We start from the raw sequence: 25,351 nt of genomic DNA, 5'->3' as shown, positions 1-25,351 counted from the left end.
CTTCCTTCTCGGCAAGTTTCCCAAGCAATGGGCCTCCTCGGGCTGCTGGCCAAAGAGCCTGGGCAGAAATAAATCTCCCCAGCCAGGGCTCCTTCAGAGCTGCCCTTTGGGGAACGTGCCCCCAGTCTTCCCGAGAGCCCCTCAGCCAGCGCAGCAGGCTCTTCCCTGGAGTTAGGTGTGTGTGGGAGCATGATCCGTGCCGTCAGGTCTGGGGATAGGACCAAGTTTTCCCAGCACAAGTGAGAAGGACACAGGCACCTCTCCTTTTCCAGGACAAGGGTCATGGACACAACTTCTCCTGGAAGCCAGCAACTCACCTGCCCCTACCCTGTCCCACACCCCCCTTTCCAGGAAGGAAAGGTAAAACTCAACTCTTGTCACTCCCTGGGGTTTGGGGGAAGATGCGCGTGACCTCCTGGGCATGGGGAGACACCTTCCCCTGAATGAGAAACTGAGGCCTCAGGGGCTGAGCAGAGGACGAGAGGGGCTGGACCTGGATTGGTTCCAAGAAACAGAATGCCTGTGGGCGTGCTTAGCAGGGGGTGGGGGGATACAAGCCCTCTTGTCCCAGAAGCAGCCAAGAGGTGAGGGAGGGGTGTGAGTGACACCCAGGAGGACAGCAGAGGCTGAGGAGCTCAGGAGAGGCCGGAACAGCCCTGCAGATAAGGCTCTGGGCTTTCTCTCCTTTGGGGCCAAAGCCAGAGAAAGCACAGCCAGTTGCATAATCCTTCTGTTTGCTCAGATCTACGTTTTGTCCTGAAGCTCCCTGCTCTGGGAGGTGATTGAGGAAGGCACTCAGCAAGGACTGGGCAGGGCAGGGAGTCAGCAGGCGAGCAAGGGGCGTGCTGGGTCTTCAGCCTTTTCTCCACCGCTGCTGTCCAGGAGGATGGAGGCCCTCAATGAGTCTGCCCAGTTCAACTTCTCCCTGCCGCACAACTTTGGCAAGCGGCCCACCGACTGGGCGCTGAGCGTCATCCTGGTGATCATACTGTTAACCATCATGCTCTCGCTGGGCTGCACCATGGAGTTCAGCAAGATCAAGGTGCACTTCTGGAAGCCTAAGGGGCTGGCCATCGCCCTGGTGGCGCAGTACGGCATCATGCCCCTCACTGCGTTTGCACTGGGCAAGGTCTTCCAGCTGAACAACGTCGAGGCACTGGCCATCCTGATCTGCGGCTGCTCGCCGGGGGGGAGCCTCTCCAACGTCTTCACTCTGGCCATGAAAGGGGACATGAACCTCAGGTAGGACGGGGGGCTGAAGAAGGAGCAATGTGGGGACAGCGGCGGCATGGGAGATCACAATCAAGGCGAAGAGGGGGGCTAAAGCCAGAAGCGTGAGTGAGTGGGGGCTGGGTGGGTGCTAGGGCAGGGGGCGGCAGGCATTGATGGTCAAGAGCTCATGCTGGGCTGGGGACAGGACCTGGGGTACATCTTGGTTTAAGCACCAAGCCAAAGGGGCCCGGCTGGTCCAGGGGCACCCTGGAGAGCCCCCTTACTCCCAGAGTTGTCTCGAGTGGGGCACAAGGATTGTCTTGAAGGAGTACTGCACTGACTTAAAGCAAAGGAACCTCTGGAGAACTTTTACCTGTCTGTCAGGTGGGGCAAGTTGTCTGCTTTGAGGCCAGAGATATGAAAGGGAGTGCAGGTTAGTTTCAAAGATCTCCAGGGAGATCAAGGTGGCTCGGAATCAAAGAGCACCTCCAATTCCTGCAGAGCAAGAAGGAACTTCCAAAGATTCCCCCCAGCTGTCTGGGCTGTCTTCTCTGAACTTCCCCCATCCGCCCATCAGACGCAGGAACACTTCGATGCAAAGACACAGCCAGGTAGATCCTAGAGTTTCCCAGGACCAGGTCGGGGTCCCAAGTCATGATGGGCCTCGCCTCGGCCAAAGTGGTAGGAGGGAAATAGCAGCAACCCCACCCAGCTCATCACAGCAGAAATCAGCGAGGGCTCCCTCCTGCAGGGGCTGGTTGAACACCCGTCCTTCCAAACAGGTGGGACTCTGGTCTGGAATGCCTCCCAGGGTGAGGCCGCGTCAGGCCTGCTCCAGCTGCAACAGCAGCCCCTGCTGGCTAAAGAAAACTCACCAGCATAAAAGCTCTTGCTTTTATCTAAGCCTCCGTCTCAAGCCGGTCTCTTCTGGTTCGATCCACTCTTCCATGCTTCCATCTGCTTGTGCCTGTCAGTATCCTGTCCCTGGCTGAAATTTACTAAGGAAACTAGCCAGGTACGGAAGCCTCCTTCTGGAGATGCCAAGCGCTGCTGGGGTTGATTATTAGATGAAAAAATGATAGTGATCATTGGGGGTTCCCTGGACCTGCCATCTGAGAAGCTCTGGACTCTCTACCCATATGATTTGACCCTTACTGAGGTGGTCGATGGAGAGAGAGCTTGGCTTGTACAGTCTCCCATGGGAACATATCCATGTTCGACCACCTCACTGTGAGGAAATTCTTCCCTCTATCTAATCCAAGTCCTTCCTGCTGCAAAACAAGCTCCTGGTCTTGATTTAGCCTGTGAACAAGGCCCGTTGCAGCCTCTGTGTCTTGGACAGAGAAACCTGGACTACACCTTAATTCTGTTGTAGAAGGGCTGCAGGTGAGGAAAGGGGTACTCAGGGCTTCGTGGCTCTGTAGAAGCGGCAGCGCTGGGTGGGACAGTGTAAAATATCATGGGGGAGCCTCTAAGTGTGAGTGACCAGATGTCCCAGCCTTTTGAGCCAGTGGGTGCCAATGAGGTCTCTTCTGAAACACCTGCGTTTCTGAGGCTCTAGGCCTCCTCCGGCAGAGCCTCCAGTGACTCATGCTCTCCTGCTAGGCCTCCTGGTCTGGGCACCTGGGAACTGTCACTTCCACCTAGACCCTCAAGAGACAATGCTCTGCCGGGACGGCCACCTTCTAGCATAACACCCCTACCCGCAGACAAACCTCCCCCGCACGTTAAACCAGGCTTCTGACCCCACTGGAGGAGCGTGAATCTCATCCTCCACCATCACGTGCCGCCAGACCTCGAATTCCAAATTGAGTTCTTCATCTGGGACAACTTGTTACATGTATTATAATAATGAGAATGGTGCTGATAATAAAAGACAGCCAGGCACCGGGCCAAGCACTTTACATGGGATCCTCTCACAGCTTCCCATGAGGAGGTGCCGTAAAGAGCCCCATTCTAGAGATGAGGAAACTGAGACTTAGAGAGGTTAATACATTTGTCCAAGGTCTGAAGGCTCCAAAGCCTGTGCTGTCTTCAGGGTCGGGTGTGTACATAAATGAACTGAGTGCCTGGAGGGTGACCGCCAGCCTCGGAGACACGGGCCGCCCTACACGGGGCAGATGCCATGCATCTCTGCCATGGGTGTTGTGGGAACGGGGATTCAGTGCCTGCACAGCTCCCTGCTTTTCAGGAGGAGATGGAGTCCCCCTTTTTATGTGAAATCTCCAAATTTTTAATTATTGGTAACTCGCTCCAAGTTTTTAAAACACTGTGCAAGCCAAACAGGACATGACAGAGGCCCAGATGTTACACAGAAGCTATGGGTTTGAGATCTGTGTACAACACCACGCGATTTCCCATCTAGAGCAGAAAGGAATGTTAAGACACCTATTCCACTTTACACATGAGGAAGCGGAAGTCCAGAGACTTTCCAGAGGCTTCCCGAGAATCTGTGGGCCAGTTGTGTCTGGAGCCATTCCTGGGCTCTCTCTTCCCAGTCATTCTGCCTCACAGCTGGAGTGAGGCTGGGGAAGCGGCCATCACAGGGCGTCGGGCACATTCAAGGAGGCTGGGCCGCAAGGTGGACCTCTCAAGGCAGCCAGGCCCAGCAGCTCCTTCCTCAGGGATGCTGCTAGACATGCTCCAAAAAAGGCAGGTGTCCCACAAGAGAAAGAGAAAGTGCCCTCATCAGGGACAGAGGAGAGAGTGCCAGAAGGAACTGGGCCCCTTTGATGGCCACCTCTGCCTCCAGTTCACCTGCTCCCCCTCTCCCCTCCAGCCAGCTCACAGCTGAGACCAGAGCCAATGGCTGAGGGGATAACCCAAGGATTCCCACAGCTCTCCCCACCATGACAGAGGGAGACTAAGCAGGAAGAGACAGAAGCTACTCTGGTTCCCAGAAGTTTCCCACTTCACCACAGAGTCTCTAATGGGTCCCCTCACAACTCTCTCAGCTTCCGCCTCCAGTGCCTCTATTGACAGGAGTTCAAAAACTGTTCCTCAAGCAGGGTGTACCGATGCCCCAAAGCAGGCTGTATGCAGAGCTCCAGGAACTTAAGCAGGAAGGGTAAAGAAAAAACCAAATGTGCTCCTTTCTCCCTGGTCCCTGGACCCCTGAGAAGCATCCAGGGCCACAATGTTACTATGGAACAGATTCCAATCTCAGAGCTAGAGTCAGGAAGTTGCCTCCCATCCCTATCCTTCAGGGTAACAGGATCATGACAGTCACAGATACCAGAAAGTTAGGACCAGTGCCCAGCACTCACACATGCGGAGGAGGTTCGGGGGTCTGGGAGCATGGCTCCCACACACCTCAGTGCATGAGGCTCACCAAGTCTCAGAGCAAATTCCAAAGCTCCCGACATGCCAAGCCAAAGTAAGCATGACTCCTCCGTTCAAGGACATCAGAACAAGCACACAAGTTTTGTGCGGCTCTTCTCCTAAGAAGAAATCAATAGCTAGCACTGTAGCCCCCTGTGTGCCCTTCCCAATCTCATTCCCCTCTACCCACCCTGAAGGGAGCACCTCCCAGGATTTGCCTTTCAGCACTTCCACAGACCCTTTTACACTATTACTACATAGGTATATATCCATCAACAAGATACACTGTTGCATTTACATGGTTTTAAATTTTATACCAGTGGTATCATACTGCCCATATCATTTGACAGCTTGCTTTTCTGAGATAATAGGTATATAAATAAAAGAGCTACTTCATGCATTTGAACTGCAGTATAGTTTGCTTGCATTTATCCGTTCTCCTGTTGTCAGACATTTACATGGATTTCATGTTTTGTTGCATGAGCAAGTCCTATGCATGCTCCCCCTGTGCTCACATGTGAGAGAACACATAATGTACGCAGGAGTGCCGGGTCTTGAGGTTCACACATCTGCAGCTAACAAGTCTCCAAAGTAGTTATTCCACTTCACACTTCCCAGGGCAGTGTATGAAGACTGTTGTTCCGTGTCTTCATCTGTATTCGGAATTGTCAGACTTCTAAATTTTGTCACCTGGTGAGAGTGAAATGAGTCACGGTGGTTTTAAATTTAATTTCGCGGGAGGTCTAGCAACTTTTCAAATACTGTTGGCCATTTGGGTGTCCTCTTCTGAAAATAATGCCCTTTGCCTATTTTTCCATGGGACCATGCTGTTTTCTTCTCATTAATTTACAGTTATTTGTTGTTTTTACATGTTGCAACAGTCTACTCACAGTTTTGGGGTTATCCTTACATTTTGATAATGATGTCTTATAAAACAGAATGCTTATTTTAACTTAACCAACTATACGAATATTTTTCCTTGGCAGTTTATGTTTTGGGGGTTTCTTTAAGGAATCCTTTACTGCCTTGAAGGTCATAAAGATATTCACCTATGTTTGAAAAGTTTTACAGTTTTGCTTTTCACATGGAGATCTTTGATCAACCTAGAATTTATTATTACGTATGCTGTGATCTAATTTTATCTTTTCCATATGAATAGAGAAAATTCCCAGGACCACTGAGTGAATTTTTCTCCATCAACTTTTAATTCCATCTCTCTCGTTGACCAAATTCACAAATAAGCATAAGTTTGTGTCTGGGATCTCCCTTCTGTTCTATTGTTCTATGTCTCTATCCTTGAGCCAATATCACACTTTCTTAATTACAGCCTTTTAATAAATCTTGATATCTGAAAGCTGCCCTACCTTGTTGTTCTTGAAAATTACATTAGCTATTCTTGGCCCTTTACTCTTTCACTTGAATTTTGGGATTAAGTCTCACATCTACAAAAACTATTTCTGGAATTTCGGTTAAATTTGCTTTAAATTTATGGATAAATTTAGAGGCTATCTTTATAATACTGAATCTTCCCATCCATGAAAATGAAAATGGTACAGATTTTCTTTTATTAATCATTATTTTATACCTATGAAGTTTTATAACTTCTTTCATAAAGATCTTGCATATCTCTTTTAGATTTATTTCTAAATATTTTATCATTTTTATGAATATTATAAATGGTATCTTTTTAAAAAATTCATTTGCTAATTATTTTTCTGGTATATCAGAACTTGATTTTTTTATTGCTAATGTAATCAAAATTTCATGGATTCTCTTATTTACTAGTTGTAATGGAAATTCACTTGGATTTCCTCTGTGGACAGTCCTATCATTGGCATATAATGCAAGTTTAGTTTCTTCCTTTCCCATCCATATGTTTTTTCTACTTCTTGTTTTGCTGTGCTAGCAAAGACCTATATAGTATAATTTACAGTAGGTGATGTGATGGGAACAGGTATCCTTGCTTTATTCCTCTAATTTTTCGCCATTAGGTTTACTATTTCCTGTAGATTTTTGACAGATTAACCCTTTTCAGGTTAAGGAATTTCCATTCTGTTGCTAGTGTACTAATTTTTATCATGCATGAACATTGAATTTTGTTGAATGGCACTTTTCTGCATCTATGATACCATTTTTTCTTTAATCTGATAATACAGTGATATATATCAGTAGATTGTCTAATGTTAAACCATTTTTATATTGCTGGGATAAACCCATTTTGTTCATTGCATTATTTTTTAAAGGCATGGCTAGATTCATTTGGTAACATTTTATTTATGACTTTTGCTTCTGTGTTCATAAATGAGACTGGACCCTAATTTTCCTTTCTCATAATGTGATTTTCTACCTTTGGTTGTAAAATTTCATTATTCATATATAATAATTTGGGACATGTTTCCACTTTTTTTGCTCTCTATATAATACTGAGGCTATCTGTACTTTGAATGTTTAGTAGAACTCTACTGTAAAACCATATGTACATCGTGTGGGGGTTGGATGACAGGTTTCAAACTACTGATTAAATGTCTTTAGTGATTCTAAGTTGATTCAGGTTTTCAGCTTCATTTTGAGTTAGTTTTTGTAGATTATATTTCCCAGGAAATTGTCCATTCAATCTGAATAGAAAAATGAAAGTATAAGACTGTCCTTGATTTCTTCTATGACTCTCTAAAATCTTTATTGTATCTGAAATTATGTTTCCTTTTGCATTCATAACATCAATTTGTGCCCTCTTTCCTTTTGCTTGGTTAGTCTCACCAGCAGTGTCTATTTTATTAGACTTTGCAAAGAACTTGCTCTTGGTTTAATTGATTCTCAGTTAATTTATAGAATTTTTAAAGTTTACTCTCTCGTCTTTAATATTTTCTTTGTCCTGCTTTCATTAGGTTTACTTTGTTTTTCTTTTCAATTCTTGAGTGAAATGCTTAGCTCATTAATTTTTAATCTTTCTTTTCCTATATAAACATTTCAGGCTATAAATTTTCCTCTAAGAATTAATTTAGCTGCTCCCTAGATTTTTAAAATTATTTTTTGAGATATAATTTACATACCATAAAATTCACCTTTTTAAAGTATATGTCAGTAGTTTATAGTATATTCACAAGGTTGTACAACTACCACCAGTATCTAATTCCAGAACATTTTAATCATCCCCAAATGAAACCCTATACCAATTAGCAGTCAGTCACTCCCATTCCTCTCTCACTCCAGCCCCTGGCAACCACTAATCTACTTTCTGTCTCTATAGATTTCAGGTAAATGGAATCATATAATATCTAGCCTTTTATGTTTCTGATTCTTTCACTTACCATAATGTTTTCAAGGTTCATCTTTGTGATAGTATATAGCAGTACTTCATTGCTTTTTATGGCTGAAGAATATTGAATTACATGAATACACCATATTTTGCTTATCCGTTGATATTTTGTTTTCCATTTTTTAGCTATTATAAATAATGCTATGAACGTTTGTATACAAGTATTTGTGTAAACATATGCTGTCAATTCTCGTGGGTATATACCTAGGAGTAGAGTCACTGGGACATATGATAACTCTGTGTTCTTGATGGCTATACTCCGGACCCTTTGGACTAGGATGTAGTTGATATTCATTTAAGCCATATTTGACCTCTATGGAAACAATGAAGAGGTGTAGATAGTGAATAGGGCTATAGGGAGGAGGGACACACACTTAGTGTGGTTTTCCTGCGGTCTTGTCAAGCCCTCGTCCCCAACCTTCCCACTAGAATGGAAGCCAGAGCATATATTGTAAGGTGAATGCCTACAAACCCAGGAAGGTTCCCTAGCAGCTTCTTCTCTTGGTTGGTCTTTCTGGAAGGCCTCTTCCTACACAGGGTCCTGGGATTAACATGTATGAAATTCCAAATGGAGATGGTAATAGGACATTTAGGAGAGTTAGGATACAGATGAGAGCTGGGAGGGTACGCTATTTTTCAGGATCTGAGACTCACACTCAATTTCTCTTAAATAATGTTAAGGATAAACCAGAAAGTAAAGAACATGAGAATATCGGTGTTGGGGACCAGAATATTATTCAAGATAAAAAACAGGTCTGATGACCAGATTATCTTGTCACTTACTCAACAATGGGTAACTATTGCTGCCTCCTCTACAGCTCCACCATTGTGGTCCTTCCATTATTCTGTTTTTACTGCTTTGCTGCTATTGTTTACAGTCCTCCTAATCATGGCCTCTGTTTACTGCTTTTTCTTTGCATGTTTTTTGGGTTTTGCCTGAACATGCCTCCCATGCCTCTCCAAAACCAAGTGCTCTATTACTGTGTACACATTCAAATTCCCCAAGTGAGAAAATGCTCTTGATGTACTTAATCCTTGTTATCTTAGTTAGACAGAATCACTATGTCCAGCCATCCCCTAGGCTCTAAGGCAGGCACTTAGCAACTTAGTAGGTCAGGTGTTATTCTATGTTCCAATGGGCTATAGCCAGAGTGATGGGCTCACACAGCTTTCTTCAAAATGGGCTGTGCTATGTCAAGTATAGAGAGTTCTACTACAGAGGAGATCAGAATGGCTCTTTCCACAGTGAAGCACACAGGGACTGAAGCAGTTGGACAGACCTGGGTCCAAATCCTGCCTCAGCCTTCCTATCTGTGTGATCCTGGGCAAGTCACAACTCTTCAAGTCCCCAGCTTCCTCAATAGCAAAAAGGAGATAGTATACTTACCTCCTAAGCTACTGGGAAAAGGAAATAAAGCAATGTATGTAAGGTTCTTAGCACAATGCCTGGCACAAAGCAGGCACTCCACAAAGTAGTCTGTACAGGCATACCTTGGAGATACTGCAGGTTCAATTCCAGACCACTGCAATGAAGCAGAATATCACAATAAAGTGAGTCACGTGGATTTTTTGGTTTCCCAGGGCATATAAAAGTTATGTTTAAACTATACTGTGGTCTACTGAGTGTGCAATAGCATTGTGTCTAAAAAAATTTACATACCTTAATTTAAAAATACTCTATTGCTAGAAGATGCTAACCGTCATCTGAGCCTTCAGCAAGTTGTAATTTTTGCTGGTAGAGGGTTTTGCCTCCATGCTGATGGCTGCTGACCGATCAGGGTCGTGGATGCTGAAGGCTGGGGTGGCCGTGGCCATTTCTGAAAATAAGACAAGACTGAATCTTCCTTTCATGAATGATTTTGCCATTTGATAGCATTTTACCCAGAATAGGACTTCTTTCAAAATTGAAGTCAATCCTTTCAAACCCTGCCACCACTTTATCAACTAAGTTTATGTAATATTCTAAATGCTTTGTTGTCATTTCCACAATCTTCACAGCATCTTCACCAGGAGTAGATTCCTTCTCAAGAAACCACTTTCTTTGCTCATCTGTAAGAAGCACTCCTCATCCATTCAAGTTTTAGCAGGAGATGGCAGCAATTCAGTCCCATCTTCAGGCGCCACTTCTAGCTCTCTCGCTATTTTTGCCACATCTTCAGTTACTTCCTCCACTGAACTGCTCAAAGTCATCCCTGAGAGTTGAAATCAACTTCTTTTAAACTCCTGTTAATGTTGATATTCTGACTTCTTTCCACGAATCACAAATATTCTTAATTGCAACTAGAATAGTGAATCCTTTCCAGAAGGTTTTCAACTAACTTTGCACGGATCCACCTATGGCAGCTATAGCCTTACAAAATGTATTTCTTAAATGGAAAGACTTGAAAGCCAAAATTACTCCTTGATCCATGGGCTGCAGAATGGATTTTGTATTAGTAGGCATGAAACAACATGAATCTCTTTGTACATCTTGAGTGACCAGGTGCATTTTCAATAAGCAGTAACATTTTGAAAGGAATCTTTTTTCTGAGCAGTAGGTCTCAACAGTGAACTTGAAGTATTCAGTAAACCAAGTTGTAAACGATGTGCTGTCATCCAGGATTTGTTGCTCCATTTATAGAGCACAGAGTAGATTTAGCATAATTCTTAAGGGCCCTAGGATTTTTGGAATAAGCACTGGCTTCAACTTAAAGTCACCAGCTGCATTAGCCCCTAACAAGACAATCAGCCTGTCCTTTGAAGCTTTGAAGCCAGGCATTGACTTCTCCTCTCTTGCTATGAAAGTCCTAGATGGCATCTTCTTCCAGTAGAACACTGTTTCGTCTACACTGAAAATCTGTTGTTTAGTGGAGCCACCTTCACTGATGATCTTAGCTAGATCTTCTGGATAACTTGCAGCTTCTACATCAGCACTTGATGCTTCACCTTGCACTTTCATGTTGTGGAGATGATGTCTTTCCTTAAACCTCATGAACCAACCTCTGCTAGCTTCAAACTTTTATTCTGCAGGCTCCTCACCTCTCTCAGCCTTCCTAGAATTGAAGAGAGCTCGAGCCTTGCTCTGGATTAGTCTTTGGCTTAAGTGTATGTTGTGGCTGGTTTGATCTTCTCTCCAGACCACTCAAACTTTCTCTGTATCAGGACTAAGGCTTTTTTGCTTTCTTATCATTCGAGTGTTCACTAGGGTAGCACTTTTAATTTCCTCCAAGAACTTTTCCTTTGCATTTACAACTTGGCTAAATGTTTGGGGAAAGAGGCCTAGCTTTCAGTCTATCTGGGCTTTCCACAGGCCTTCCTCACTAAGTGTAATCATTTCTAGCTTTTGATTTAAAAACATGAGAGACATGTGACTCTCCCTTTCACTTGAACACTTAGAGACCATTGTAGGGTTAGTAACTGGTCTAATTTCAATGTTGTTGTGTCTCAGGGAATAGGGAGGCCCCAGGGGAGACAGAGAAGGGGGAACAGCCAGTTGGTGGAGCAGTCAGAACACATACAACATTTATATCCTTTATGTTTACCGTCCTACATGGGCGTGATTCGCAGTGCCCCAAAACAATTACAATAGTAACATCAAAAATCACCATAATATAACGAAAAAGTTTGAAATATTGCGAGACTTACTAAAATGTGACAGAGACATGAAGTGAGCAAATACTGTTGGAAAAATAGCACCGATAGACTTGCTTGATGCAGGGTTGCCACAAACCCTTACTTTGTAAAAAAAAAAAAAAAAAAAACACAGCTGCAAAACGCAATAAAATGAGGTTGTGCCTGTATTAACGGGCTCTCTCTCTCTCTGCACTCTTCCTATGTCTCCCACCCAGCATCGTGATGACCACCTGCTCTACCTTCTTTGCCCTGGGCATGATGCCCCTCCTCCTGTACATTTACTCCAGGGGCATCTATGATGGGACCCTGAAGGACAAGGTGCCCTATGGCAACATCATGATATCACTGATCCTGATTCTCATTCCTTGCACCATGGGCATCATCCTCAAATCCAAATGGCCACAATACGTACGTTATGTCACCAAGGTAAGAACCTGGGCGCCTGGGCAGGCAGCGAGAACACCACCACCATCGCAGTGAATGGCTTGAGGCGAGTCATCTGGGCTTTTTCTGTGTCAGTTTCCTTCCTTGTTTAAAAAAAACAAAAGAAGTCTGCTGCTATTGGTACAACCTACTTCATGGGATTGTAATGTACATGAGAATATTTTTGAAGTTAGGAGAAAAACAGTAAAACACCACACACAACTATAAGGTATAATCATTATTTTAATAATAAAATTAAACTTTTATCATGTACCTAGTAGCTGCTAAGTTTTATGCTACACTCTCTGAGGAGCCACTGTCCTCGAAGTTTGTTTGCAGAAAGTCAGTAATAGATGAGAAACAAGATCCAACACAATGTACAATCAGGTATTGGCAGAATGTAAGGAGGTGAGGTTAGTGAGGGCCAGGCGGTCAAGAAAGGCGTCCCTAGAGGATGGAAGGAGGGGGCATGGTTTCAGCCAGACCATGAAGAAAGGGTTGGATTTGGGTAAGCCTAGGGAGATGCCTGAATAGAGGAGTTCCAAGGGAGACCACGGGCAAACATGGCTAACTGGATGAGAAGCCAGAGGGGAGGAGGCCAGGGGGAGAGGTGGTAGGCACACTTGCATCACTTTAGGAGTGGGATGGGAGAAAAGTGGAGTGAGATGGCCCCAGCAGGTGTAGGAGTGTGCTATGAGGGCATCACACCACTGCCCTGCCTTTGGAAAAATCAGACTTGTAGAGTGAGTGGTTCCTCTACCAACTCTTGTGACCTTGGAGCTCAGTTCCCATCAGTCTCTCCTCTGGCTCCCTGCTCAGCCCAGGATCCCAGGCTCCATCCCCGTCCTCAGGAAAAACTCGCCTCCTGAAGGCGTGTTGTTGTCCCCACCCCTGGATCTATGCCTTTAGGCCGGGCTACAGGGCATACTACTTGGAGGCCCAAGGCTTCCAGCAGCTTTGGGCCTGGAACAAAGAGGTTTGGTCAGGTTTCCAGGGTCTTTTGGTTTTCACACTACCATTGTTCAAGGGTAGTTTTTCCCTTGTCCCGGTGTAGTCCTAATACCATGGCCACAGTCCCCACCTGTTGAAGATGTGAAGTCATTCCTCCTCCTGCCAAATGGCTCATCACCCCACTCTGCTCTGGATGGCATCTTCCATTCTCTCCACCCTTACTTCTCAGAAATCTCCTTTTATTGATCATGTCCTCTACCTCCATAGCCTCCTCCCCGTCGCTCTCATTTCTAGAACGTCTCCATATTAGTTCTTCACAACCAACGTTGATACTGGTTCACATCTCTCTCTCTTTTTTTTTTTTTTACTAAGTAGAGTCACGGAACTCTACTTCCCGCTCCAGCCAACACCTCTCTTTCCTCCCCTTCCGAGCCGTGCTCCTGGGAGTCACCTGTTGCCCCCACCCACCTTCCACTCTCACCACACTGGCCCGCAGGAGAGTTCTCCAGTGGCCAGGCCTCAACAGTCTCTACTCCTTGGCCTCCGATTCACTCAGCATCTTGATGACCACCTGCTCCACTTTCTTCACCAAATCCAATGGACATGTCTCAACTCTTCTTTTAGCAGCTGTTGGTATGGCTGACCACTGCCTCCTTCTCAAAAATCGTCTTCCTCAGCTTCAGTGGCAGGGCACCTGCTTTCCTACCACGTCTTTGGCACTGCTTTTCAGACTCCCTTGTGAGTTCTTCTGGTAAAAGTTACTTCTCTGCATTCAGCCCAAGCTTTCTGCTTTTCTTGTTTTTCTTCCCTAAGCCCAGGACCTCCCCACCACGAGATCTGGTCCATCTCAACAGCCATCTACAAGCTGATGACTGTCAGAACAGTATCTTCAGCTCTCATCTCTCTCCTGACTCCTGAATCCATTTATTAACTGCCAAATCTTTCTACCTGAATATGCCTCAGGCATTTAAAATTCAGTATGTCTTAAATTTAAACCACCTCCTTAAGCCTGCTCTTCCCCTCCTCCCACTGTGTGATTATCTCAATGAATGGCATTCAACGTGCCCCACTGCCTGAGCCGGAAACCAGACAGTCATTCTCCACATCCTCTCCCTCCCCACTCACACGAATCAGGGATCGTCAATTCTGCCTTCTTTTGCTTGAACCCATGTCTCTCCATCCCTGTGCCTACTGTCTTCTTTCAGGCACTCTCCTCTCTCACTAGACAACTCAGCCTTCTAACCTGGCTCCCTGACCCAGTTTTCACCTGAGTCTGGAAAGAAACTATCATGTCACTCCACTGCTTAAAGGCCTTCACTGGTTCTTTAAACTCCCCCAGGAGTCATGTGGCTCCTCAGCCCTTTCTTGATTTGGTCTCAGCCAACCTCTCCAGTGTCAGCTCTCTTCTTTGCACATGCCCCACTGGACTCACTCCTACTCACCCTTCAAGTCTCAACACAATTAGCACCTCCTCTAGGAAGTTTTCCTTAAGCCACAAGCCTGGGCAGGATGCTTGTGCTACTTGCTCCCATATCACCCAACACCATTGCAACAACATGTATCATACTGTATTATAAATACCCACTCCGTTTTTATTCCCCACCCACCTGCAAGAAGCAACATCTTATGGCTGTGCCTCAACACTGAATTCTCAACACGCACAGCTAATACCTGAAAATAAACAGAGGAATAAAGGGCAAGTCCTGGCTCTCCCACACATTAGCAAAAAAAACAAACAAAAAACCAGAAACATGTGTCTATCATTTCAGTTACTCAAGATAGTTTGTGGGATACAGGAATAAAGAAAAATAAATCACAGAACATAAAAATGTGAAGTGACTCCTGAGATCACTTAAAGCAGCTCTGCCCCCCTCCACTTTATAGGTGAAACCAAAGACTAGAAACCCAAGTGCAACTGATATAAGAACATGTCTGCTTACCTCAGAATAAAGTGTTCTTCTGAGAAAGACAAATACAAATATGTGGTACATATATACGATGGAATACTACTCAGCCTTAAAAAAGAATGAAATGACATCTGCACAACGTGGATGGACCTAGCGATTATCCTACTAAGTGAAGTAAGTCAGAGAGAGAAAGACAAATACCATATGACATCACTCATATGTGATATCTAAAATAAGACATAAATGAACTTATCTATGAAACAGACTCAAGATGTAAAGAAAAGACTTGTGGTTGCTGGGGGCAGGGGGTAGGGAAGGGATGGAGTGGAAGTTAGGGGTTAGCAGATGCAAACTATTATATATAGAATGGATGGACAACAAGGTCCTACTGTATAGCACACGGAACTATATTCAATATCCCGTGATAAACCATAATGGAAAAGAATATGAAATATATACATGTATAACTGAGTCACTTTGCTGTATGGCAGAAATTAACACAACATTGTAAATCAACTACACTTCAATTAAAAAAAAAAAAGTGTTCTTCTGAGGATGCAAAAAGAATCTCAGATCTTAAAGTGATAAAGCCCTTCAAGATGAAGTTCAGTCTCCTGCCTTATTCTCTTTCTCCTCCTGTTCCTCTTGTGTTACACATCCATGACTCAATTCCACAGCAAAAAATGGAGTCAAAATGACCCCAGAGGGGCTTCCCTGGTGGCGCAGTGCTTGAGAGTCCGCCTGCCGATGCAGGGGACATGGGTTCGTGCCCCAGTCCGGGAGGATCCCACATGCCATGAAGCGGCTGGGCCCGTGAGCCATGGCCGCTGAGCCCGCGCGTCCAGAGCCTGTGCTCCGCAACGGGAGAGGCCACAGCGGTGAGAGGCCCGCGTACCGCAGAAAAAAAAAAAGGCCCCGGAGAACATTCAAAGGGCTGAGATATACTTGGGCTGGAAAGACAGAGGTCAGTAACAAAGAATCACATAAAGTGCAGGTGTATCTTGGGACACTTTGCTGCTGGCCAAACCTCCAAGGTTAGACAAGCAGAAGGGCAACAGCTCCGTTTATCAATTACTCCCAAACAGGAATCACTCCTGTGAGGATGCAGAGAAAAACAAGTGGTCAAGATGCAAACGCTGAAGTTTCCTCGTGTTACATTTCTTTGAGGACTGTGCTCATCCTCAATCTCCCCGTTTCATAATGTAGTGAGTTACAAGCTGGAAAATGAGCAAACAATTGTCCCAGCCTCTTTGCACACCTAACACTCCTAGAGACTTTCAAATCAAAATTATCCAACTTCTGGTAACTGGCTCTGGCAGAAGGTTAGGGTTATCTGCTCAAACTCTGCTCAACCAGTTACATTCCCTAGAAGGAGGTCACATTTAAACACGCCAAGATACAATTTCAGGGATGCCCCATTTGGAAAGGCAATTCAAGTAATACTTTAACTTACCCATGCAAGGGTTTATTCAAGCTTACGTGGTTAGAAAGTTGGTGAACCTGAGCATGACATATGGTCTAAGAGCCACTCTTACCATAAGCCATCCATCACTCTTCAATAAGGATCCCGCCCTGTCACTGACTCAACCACTCTACCTATGCTTTTCCCATACCTGCTGCTACGGATGAACTGACCGGACTCTCCTGAATCTCACAGCTTGTGCCAACTCGTGGCTTCTGCTGCTCCCAGGCCTTCGTGTCAAAATTTTAACACTTGCCTCTGCTCTTGCTTCCCTCTCTGTAACTCTTCAAACTCCCTAAACAAGAGGAAGGATCTCACTAGTTAGGTCATTCTTCAACCTGCCTAGGTCACCGATGCAAGAAGAGCTGGGCCAGGTTATCTCCTGGATCACTGGCAAGCTGAGTCGGCTACCCATGAATGGACACTCATCACAGCTTCAATCAGTGCAGGTAGTAGAAAACACGGTGACCTATGAAGAAGCACCCACCTATGGCCTCTTTTCTCAACAGGTCATGGACATGAGATCGCCACAAATAGCAGGACTGAGAGTGACAAAAAACTTTGGGATGTCAAATTCCTCTCCTTTCCCTATGAGTAGTAATAGGAGCTACAATTTAGTCAGTGGTTCTAATATGCCAGGTCCTGTGTTGTCAACCTCACTCAAGAGAGGTTGTATGGCTCACCAGTTTACACATCTTGAGGATGGCTTTCACACCTGGGTCACACCATTGTCGGTGCTCACCACTCCAAAGGCCCCAAGACTGGGAGAACGAAAGTGAGGGGATAAGAGTGATACACAGAGAAAGATACACACAGAGAAAGAGGGCTTCCGGATTCATTCACAATCCCTGTAGCCCAGTACACCCTATGTTATCCATTACACTCTTTTGATAGGGGCAAAAACTGGACATTAGGTAGACGACAAACCCAAAAGGCAGAAATTAACTCAAAATGCAAGGGCAAACCAAGCAGCTCATCAGTCTTTCAATAAAACCTGAAGCATGCTGTTACTGGTGAGATGCCTTCCTTTCCTGGGACAGGACCACCATCAGTACAGGTGATGTTTCATATGATCATTATCAGTTGCAACATGGCTTAAAAACACAGAAATGCAGAACTGTACAGCTGAAATGAGAGCAATATAAATAAATGTTAAAATGTCGCTAGGACAACACTGCAGTGTAATTAATGCCACTGAATTATACACTCAAAAATGGTTAAAATGGCAACTTTTGTGTTATATGTATTTCACCACAATTTTAAGAAATGGTAGTAGGAAATATAAAACCCCACATGTGCAAATGAGCTGGAAACGGAACCAAAACATATAACCATTACAAAACAACACGGTAAGTTCAAGAAAAGTTTGCTATATATCCTTTTACTCAAGAGGGACAGAGGCTTAGGTGTATTTGTATATTTCATCAGTTTAGTGCGTCATCCTCTAAAATGTACAGACATGTAAGCACACTTTGAAAGCTTGCATCCTTGTTACATGCTGAAAAATCTTAACATTCTAATTTCATAAATCTGCCTATTGAAAATTTTAAATGGTAAGATGTTAACTATAAAATAATGTATTTTAAAACATATAAAAACATACCATTGTTCCCAATGACAGTTGCTTTCACAGCACTTACCTGAGGCAGGGTGGACCTGCACTTTTTTTTTTTTTTAATTGGAGTATAATTGCTTTGCAATGTTGTGTTAGTTTCTGCTGTACAATGAAATGAGTCAGCTATACATGTATACCTGTATCCCCTCCCTCTTGGACCTCCCTCCCACCCACCCCCCCATCCCACCCATCTAGGTCATCACAGAGCACCGAGCTGAGCTTCCTGTGCTTTATAGCCTCTGTCCCTGCTAGCTATCTGCCTTACGCATGGTAGTGTATATATGTCAATCCTAATCTCCCAATCCGTCCCACCCTCCCCTTCCCCCCAAGTCCACATGTCCGTTCTCTAGTCTACGTCTCTATTCCTGCCCTGCAAATAGGTTCATCTGTACCATTTTTCTAGATTCCACATACGTGTGTTACTATACGGTATTTTCCTCTTTCCGGCTTACTTTACTCTGTATGACAGACTCCAGGTCCATCTACGTTGCTACAGATGACCCAATTTCGCTCCTTTTTATGGCTGAGTAATATTCCATTGTATATATGTGCCACATGTTCTTTATCCATTCATCTGTCGTTGGACATTTAGGTTGTTTCCATGTCCTGGCTATTGTAAATAGTGCTGCAATGAACACTGGGGTACATGTGTCCTTTTGAATTATGGTTTTCTCAGGGTATATGCCCAGTAGTGAGATTGCTGGGTCGTATGGTAGTTCTATTTTTCGTTTTTTAAGGAACCTCCATACCGTTCTCCACAGCAGCTGTATCAATTCACATTCCCACCAACGGGGACCCGAACTACTTCTAATGATGCCATTATTGCCTGAGCCATTCTGAAACTCCTTTTGGGAACTCCCTTATCATCCAATCTGCAGGTCACTCAAGAAAGTAGGCTCATCCCTTTACAGTTATACATCATTTAGGATCTAAAACCACATTACCTGACTTCATTACCTGCTTTAACCAGCTTTGGTTCAAGTGACTTTGGCAATTTCCAGAAGTTAAATTCATCGTAAAATGGATGGATGAAGTCCCTACCCGTAATGGAGGTATTCAAGACAAGTATGACAGGTTCTAAGAATAACTTCTACTGAGCTCCAAAATGACCACAGCAATGGCAGTATTGTAGGGATATGTAGACGGGCTTCAGAGACTTTGAAAGAGAACTTTCATTTACAATATTCACTTTGCCAGAGGACTGAATAGTCTCATCCTTCAGAGCCATAGCACTTCACTGAAAACCTGCCATACATAGATGTCAATCAGAAGCTGTGCTTGGCTGAGTCTTCCTAACGTGTTAATCAGATCTATGACCTCCAGGAAGCTTTAAGAAATCCAAAAAGATGAAAGATAAAGGTCTTTCACATTCCGTCCCACTTCGAATACATTTATTAAAGTGTTTTCCACCTCCAATACCCACCAGTGTTTCCCCAGCCCTCTCTGCTCTTCCACATGCCCAGTATCCTTCTAATTGCATTTCCTCCTTGTCCTTATTCACAGGGAGGGATGATCCTCCTGCTTTTGTGCAGTGTGGCTGTCGTAGTGCTCTCTGTCCTCAACGTGGGCAAGAGCATTTTGTTTGTCATGACACCACACTTGCTGGCCACCTCCTCCCTGATGCCTTTCATCGGCTTCCTGCTAGGCTACGTTCTCTCTGCTCTGTTCCGCCTCAACAGACGGTAGGTATTATTTTAGGTCCCACTGTCCCACGGGTCTCATGCTCATCCTTGTCTCTCAGAAAAAGGTAAGATCCATGATCTCGGGAAGGCATTTTTCAAGCAATATATTCAAATGTCTCAACTGAACAATGAACTCTGGACTGAGAAATACTGGGGAGGGAAGGTACTCAATGAATAACACAGATCCAGAAACAACACAAAGACCAAAGGCATCGAATCATCCAAAGGGCAGTAGTTCATGGCAAAGTGCTCCCTCCAGAGCCTAGGTTCCACCTCCCGCCCAACTCCCTGGTGGCAAATGGCAGTGGAGTAGCTCCATGCCATGACAAGCGCTGACAATCCCTTTCCCACTTCTCCTCCCTTTCTGTCTAGGTTTTAGTCTTGACACAACACCTTGGGTGGCAACTCTGCTAAATGCCACTCAGAGCTGAAGTAGTTGCGGACCTCTGCTAGAGCCTAATCCAATTCACAAACACACCTGCTACTTTAGGGGAACAGTCAGCTTGAGCGCCAGGTGTGGACACGTCAGGCACCCTAGGCACCCTGTCTATACAGAGTGGTACCCCACTTCAAGATTTCCTATTTTCAGCCACATGGCAGACAGATGTTTACGCAGGGGTCTAAACAGTTGCACTCCAGCCTCGCACCACAACGCCCCGAAGAGCTGTTTTTAAAATACAATTTAAAAATAATTATCCATTTCAAAAACCAGGCTAATAAAGAACAAATTACTGTAGGATGCAACACATGGTGATATAGTAGTCAAGAGGCTGCCAATGACCACTCATGAATTTTCACGAAGACAGAATGATACAGGTCGTGATAAATGGCCACAGCACCAAGCGCCCACGGTAGTCTCCCTCATAGTAAATGTGCTGAGACAGGGCTGGCGATTTTTTTTAGCAAAGAACTATTTTAATATACTAACTGCACTTCAGTGAATAAAATGTTTTAAATGTTAACAAACATTCCATTCTTTAATCCATAAAATGGAAAGCAAAACCGAGAATGTGTTCCAAAGACAGATAATGGAACCAAACTTTTATTTAATCATTGTGTTTTGGAGTTAAAGATGTCCAAGCCAGAAACTGGACCACAGGGCAAGGTTCCCAGACATTTAGACAATCTTCTACTTTACATTTAAATTCTAACTGTCCCATTATGTGTAAGCCCAACATATGCCAATGAATGATTCTGGCTCCCATCTTCCTTTTATCCCTCCAGCCAGACATTTCTCCAAAATTCACTTTGATAATCCCACAAGTGACAAATTGTAGATTTCCAAGCGACTCAAAAATTCCCTCATAAAAACTCCCCAACAGGAACCTAACAGTCCCCATCTCCCACAAGGCTGGATTGGTGATTTAAGAGATGGGCCAACTCGACTTTTCTCAAAACCGGGCACTCCACACGTGGCTCATTTTCATCTTCCTGTGTTGGACTGTCAGTTTCTCTTAGAGTATTTGGGAGAAAGGAGATGAGCAAGTGAAGCTGCACCCTCACGTCCCTTCTCTGAGGGCACACGGGGTGGTTTTTTTAACCTACACAGGTGCAGACGCACTGTCAGCATGGAGACTGGATGCCAAAATATTCAACTCTGCTCCACCATCCTCAACGTGACCTTCCCCCCTGAAGTCATTGGACCACTTTTCTTCTTTCCTCTCCTCTATATGATTTTCCAGCTTGGAGAAGGGCTTCTCCTCATTGCCATCTTTCGGTGCTATGAGAAAATCAAGCCTTCCAAGCGTAAGTACTGAATTGTTCCCCTTTGAGCTCTGCTCCCATTTTGGACGTGATTCTGCCAGCAACCATCACTAGCAAGGACCTTCTGGATAGGGCTGTAACCCATGAAGTCATTAGGAACCAGGCAGCACCAATAAGCAGGAAGGGATTTCAAAGAGCCATGACTGACTACAGTAACGGCACTTCACTTTTGCTGGGAGAATCAGCTGTGAGTTTGCCTCATAGAACAGAGGCGATTTTTGCTACTTTAACTGGGGAGACCATGCAGGACTCAGGAGACCATGTAGGACTCAGGGTATAGAAATAGGACAGAACTGTCTTGGACATTACATAGTTGTGAGATGTTGTGTGAAAAGTCCTATTCACAAGAAGTCACTAAGTTTCCATGTTAAGAGTAGGTTCTCAAGCCATGGAGCCAGGTCAGAGCCCCAGCACCACTGGCACTCCTATATGAGAAAACATGAAAGCAATGCAGCCCGATAATCCAGAATCGAAAAGTGAGGATTCCAACTCTGGCTACACAGTAAACAAAACTTAGGTATAAGCTTATTAAATTAATAACAACTATCAAAAGTCTAGATTTAATATAACAATGTAATTACCACTGGATTAAATAACTTCCTAGCCAACAGCACCTAAGAGGCTTAGAGTATTTCATTCTCTTCAAGATATAATGAAACCTCCAGAAAGCCCACCGAGTCCCTTAGTGGGCTTTAAACCCCCCCCCCCGTTTTTTTTCAAACCAGAAAACTCAAATCTCAGTTGGTAACATATTTCAGTATTTTATAACTCTAAACATTAGTATATTCATCTCAACCACTCAAATCCTTCAACTGACTCATTTCCCACAAACTTGAAGATGCCTTCGAGACCTCTACACCCTGGAGACTGATTTACACCCTCTGAGAAAGATACAACTTACCCTGGTAGAATTTATCATCTTATAGTAGCAAATGAAGACTTACAATTAACTTAAAAGATGTAGTATTGGTTATCAAGCAGCCAAAAAGAAACCAATAAATAAGTAACCATACTTCAGAACCATTTTTACTAAGCTTTGGTTCAATACTACAGTGGAGTTATGGAAAAGAATCTAATCTGATACTCCTCTTGAGAGCAACTCAAGGTATTTGTTACCCATTGAACACTCCACCTTCTTTAACGAAAGAAGCAGATTTCCAGATTTGCAGTTTTAGTCCCAGAAAGGCCTGAAATGTGCTCAAGAGGCCATATTCTGAGTCTATGACTCTCAAAACCAATGTACCTAGCAAGACCCCTGTGGCAAAACTAAGTGCAAATAACTCACCTCTTTGGAGCTCTTGTACTGTCTGGGCCCAAGCAGCAATGCTCAAGTTAAAGAATCTGTCACAAGTTTCTGTGCTTTTGACCCTTGTACCCTTCTAGAGAGATGGGAGAACAGGAAAGGGGGACCATAATCATAGCTCCTCGCCACCGCCATGCAGGCAGAAAAAGGGGTAGACCCGACACCACAATGATAGGGGTATGGAAACACCCCTTGGAAGACTTCCCACTTAATGCATTTTCCTCCCTGCCCCCACTGGCTCCCAGAAGGCAAGTCAACCTTTGCATACATAAACTCAACTCCCCATCTGTACTGTGTGTACTAAGAAGTCAGAGATGGAGTAATGAAGAGTCAGTGCTCTTTATTAGACCTTTTGTTACTAGTATTACCATTAGGGATGTTGAGGGGAAAGCAAATCTTTCCTCAGTTTGTCACGGGAGAAGAGGTGGTAAAGAGACGGGGGAAAAAACAAAAACACAGGACACCCTAGGAGTAAGTTGGTATTCTTTTATCTCCCAGATAGAACAAGTTTAACTATTCTTTTGTTCTTCCTAACCTATGACCCTCTTCAACTTTACAGATAAAACAAAAATGATCTACAAAGCTGACACAACTGAAGAAACCATTCCAACAGCTCTGGGAAATGGCACCCACAGAGGGGAGGCGTGCCCCCCTTGCACAGCCTAGCCTTCCCCAGTGACCTGGATTCTGGTCAGAAGGCAATTCAGAAAGCCAACGTGGCAAACTATACAGAGAGCAGAAAGATGAACCACCACCAGTGGGGTCTCTTTCTCTAGCATTTCCACCATAAACTATCAGAATCATCAAGCCTTGCGTGGAGGACAAAGTGGGAGTCTCCCCCAAAAAGCCTCACCTATTCCCAGCTTACAACTTGATACTTGTTTAAAAAATAAAAGACTTATTCAATGACAGCCCTACAAAGGCAGGAACCAAAACTGCCTTTTGCCCTTGCATCTCTAGAACAGTGCCTGATAGGCATAAAAAAGCAATTTCTGAACTAGTCAATAAATGGGTTCTTACCCTAAAATCAAATACCCAAATTCTGTTCCAAGTTTTGTGACCCAAAAGGGAAATACAAGCTCAGAGTACTGTAGGATTAACAAACTTCAGAAGTCCTTTCTAACCTTAAATATTCAGATCCCATTCCTTCCCTTTTGACATCACTGGAATTAAAGCTCCTGAGAACATGACACCAAGTACGCAAAAGCAGACGTGATAAAATGCAAAAACACTTGGATAAGACAAACTCAAAACCTCAGCCATAATCAAATGAAAGAACATTTTGAAGAACACAATTCCAGAAGAGAACGAAAACTTTAAAAAAGAAAAGCCAAAAAAGTACAAATACCAACAGAATAGTTTCACTAATCATCTGTCCCATCCCTTCATTAGGTATCAGTAGTTTTCACATTATGCTCCCTCCAAGTTCAGAGTACTGTAAGCTATTGCCGAAATTAGCGGTTGCTAAGTCAAAGTAAAGTAACTAAAATCCTTAAGTTTCAAATTTTCCCCAATGAAATTCAGACATTTTCCATCTGGCTTATAGGCATAAAAGAACAGGTGAAAGGGCTTCCCTGGTGGCGCAGCGGTTAAGAATCCACCTGCCAATGCAGGGTACACGGGTTCAAGCCCTGGTCCAGGAAGACCGACAAGCCGTGGAGCAACTAAACCCGTGCGCCACAACTACTGAGCCTGCGCTCTACAGCCCGCAAGCCACAACTGCCGAAGCCCGTGTGCCTAGAGCCCATGCTCTGCAACAAGAGAAGCCACCGCAATGAGAAGCCTGTGCACCGCAATGAAGAGTAGCCCGTGCTCGCTGCAACTAAAGAAAGCCCGCACACAGCAACGAAGACCCAACACAGCCATAAATAAATAAATAAAATAAATCTAGGGGAAAAAAAAAAAAAGTGAAAGATTAACAAACTAATAAGAACACTTGCAAACAGCTGACCATGCCTAGAGTTTCTTCTAATTTTCATACCACTTAATGTGATTAGGTTCGATTGAAACCAAGACAAGTAAATTTTAGGTCTGGCCAATGTCCACAACTACCAGTACTCCCAGCACCAGAACACCAATAATTTGGGTCACTAACAACATCTTAAAAATGCAAATTTGTTTTAAAAAAAAAACTGTGAGAAGATCTACCACCTATCAGCCTTACATATTTTACCCACATTTACATACCTGTTCAAACTGTTTTCTCTCTCTAGCTGACATCATCTACTAGCAGACTGGGTGAGGCAAAACAAATGTTAAGTTCAGCTTTTTGAGGAAGGAATGGCTGAACTTGAGATATATTACACTCAAACTTTCCTTAGAGGACTAAGTTGACCCCTGAACAGCCAACCTCCATGTTGCTGAAAATTCGAGTATACTTTAGTCAGCCCTCTGTACCTAAGATTCCACGTCAACTGATTCAACCAAACATGGATCATGTAATACAGCAACGCGTATTTGTTGAAAAAAGTCTATATATAAGTGGACCCATGAAGATCAAACCTGTGCTGGTTCAAGGGCCAACTGTATATAAAAAGCGAGCTACAAGAACTTCCCTAGCGGTCCAGTGCTCAAGACTCCGTGCTTCCACTGCAGGGGGCACAAGTTCGATCCCTGGTCCAGGAACTAAGATCCCACACTCCCGGCAGCACAGCCCAACACAAAACGAGTTACATTACGCCCTGCAAAACCTGGTCCTAAAACTTTGCTTAGGATTATATACCCACACTCATTACTTCTCATGTCCTGTATCTGGGAATTCAGGCCAACTTATCAGTTCAAAA

At 44.2% G+C, this 25,351-nt stretch overlaps 1 protein-coding gene and 1 long non-coding RNA gene across 2 annotated transcripts; one reads left to right on the top strand and one right to left on the bottom strand.

Annotated features, from left to right (window-relative positions):
- The first annotated feature begins 786 nt into the window (after nucleotides 1–786).
- Nucleotides 787–24,237, top strand: SLC10A1 (solute carrier family 10 member 1). Its single transcript, XM_032624603.1, has 5 exons — nucleotides 787–1,242; nucleotides 11,677–11,887; nucleotides 19,323–19,501; nucleotides 21,051–21,247; nucleotides 23,128–24,237. The coding sequence occupies exons 1-5, from the start codon at nucleotides 887–889 to the stop codon at nucleotides 23,232–23,234; spliced, it is 1,050 nt and encodes a 349-aa protein (XP_032480494.1). The 5' UTR covers nucleotides 787–886; the 3' UTR covers nucleotides 23,235–24,237.
- Nucleotides 4,928–10,004, bottom strand: LOC116749832. Its single transcript, XR_004348706.1, has 3 exons — nucleotides 9,510–10,004; nucleotides 9,341–9,372; nucleotides 4,928–5,223 (listed from the first exon to the last, which is right to left on the bottom strand). It is a non-coding gene; the product is annotated as an uncharacterized LOC116749832 (long non-coding RNA).
- Nucleotides 24,238–25,351: the final 1,114 nt, after the last annotated feature.

The sequence above is a fragment of the Phocoena sinus genome, chromosome 2 (genome assembly GCF_008692025.1).
Source record: "Phocoena sinus isolate mPhoSin1 chromosome 2, mPhoSin1.pri, whole genome shotgun sequence".
Taxonomy (NCBI): Eukaryota; Metazoa; Chordata; class Mammalia; order Artiodactyla; family Phocoenidae; genus Phocoena; species Phocoena sinus.
Note: the sequence above shows the minus strand (reverse complement) of the source record. Positions and strands in the feature narration are given on the sequence as shown.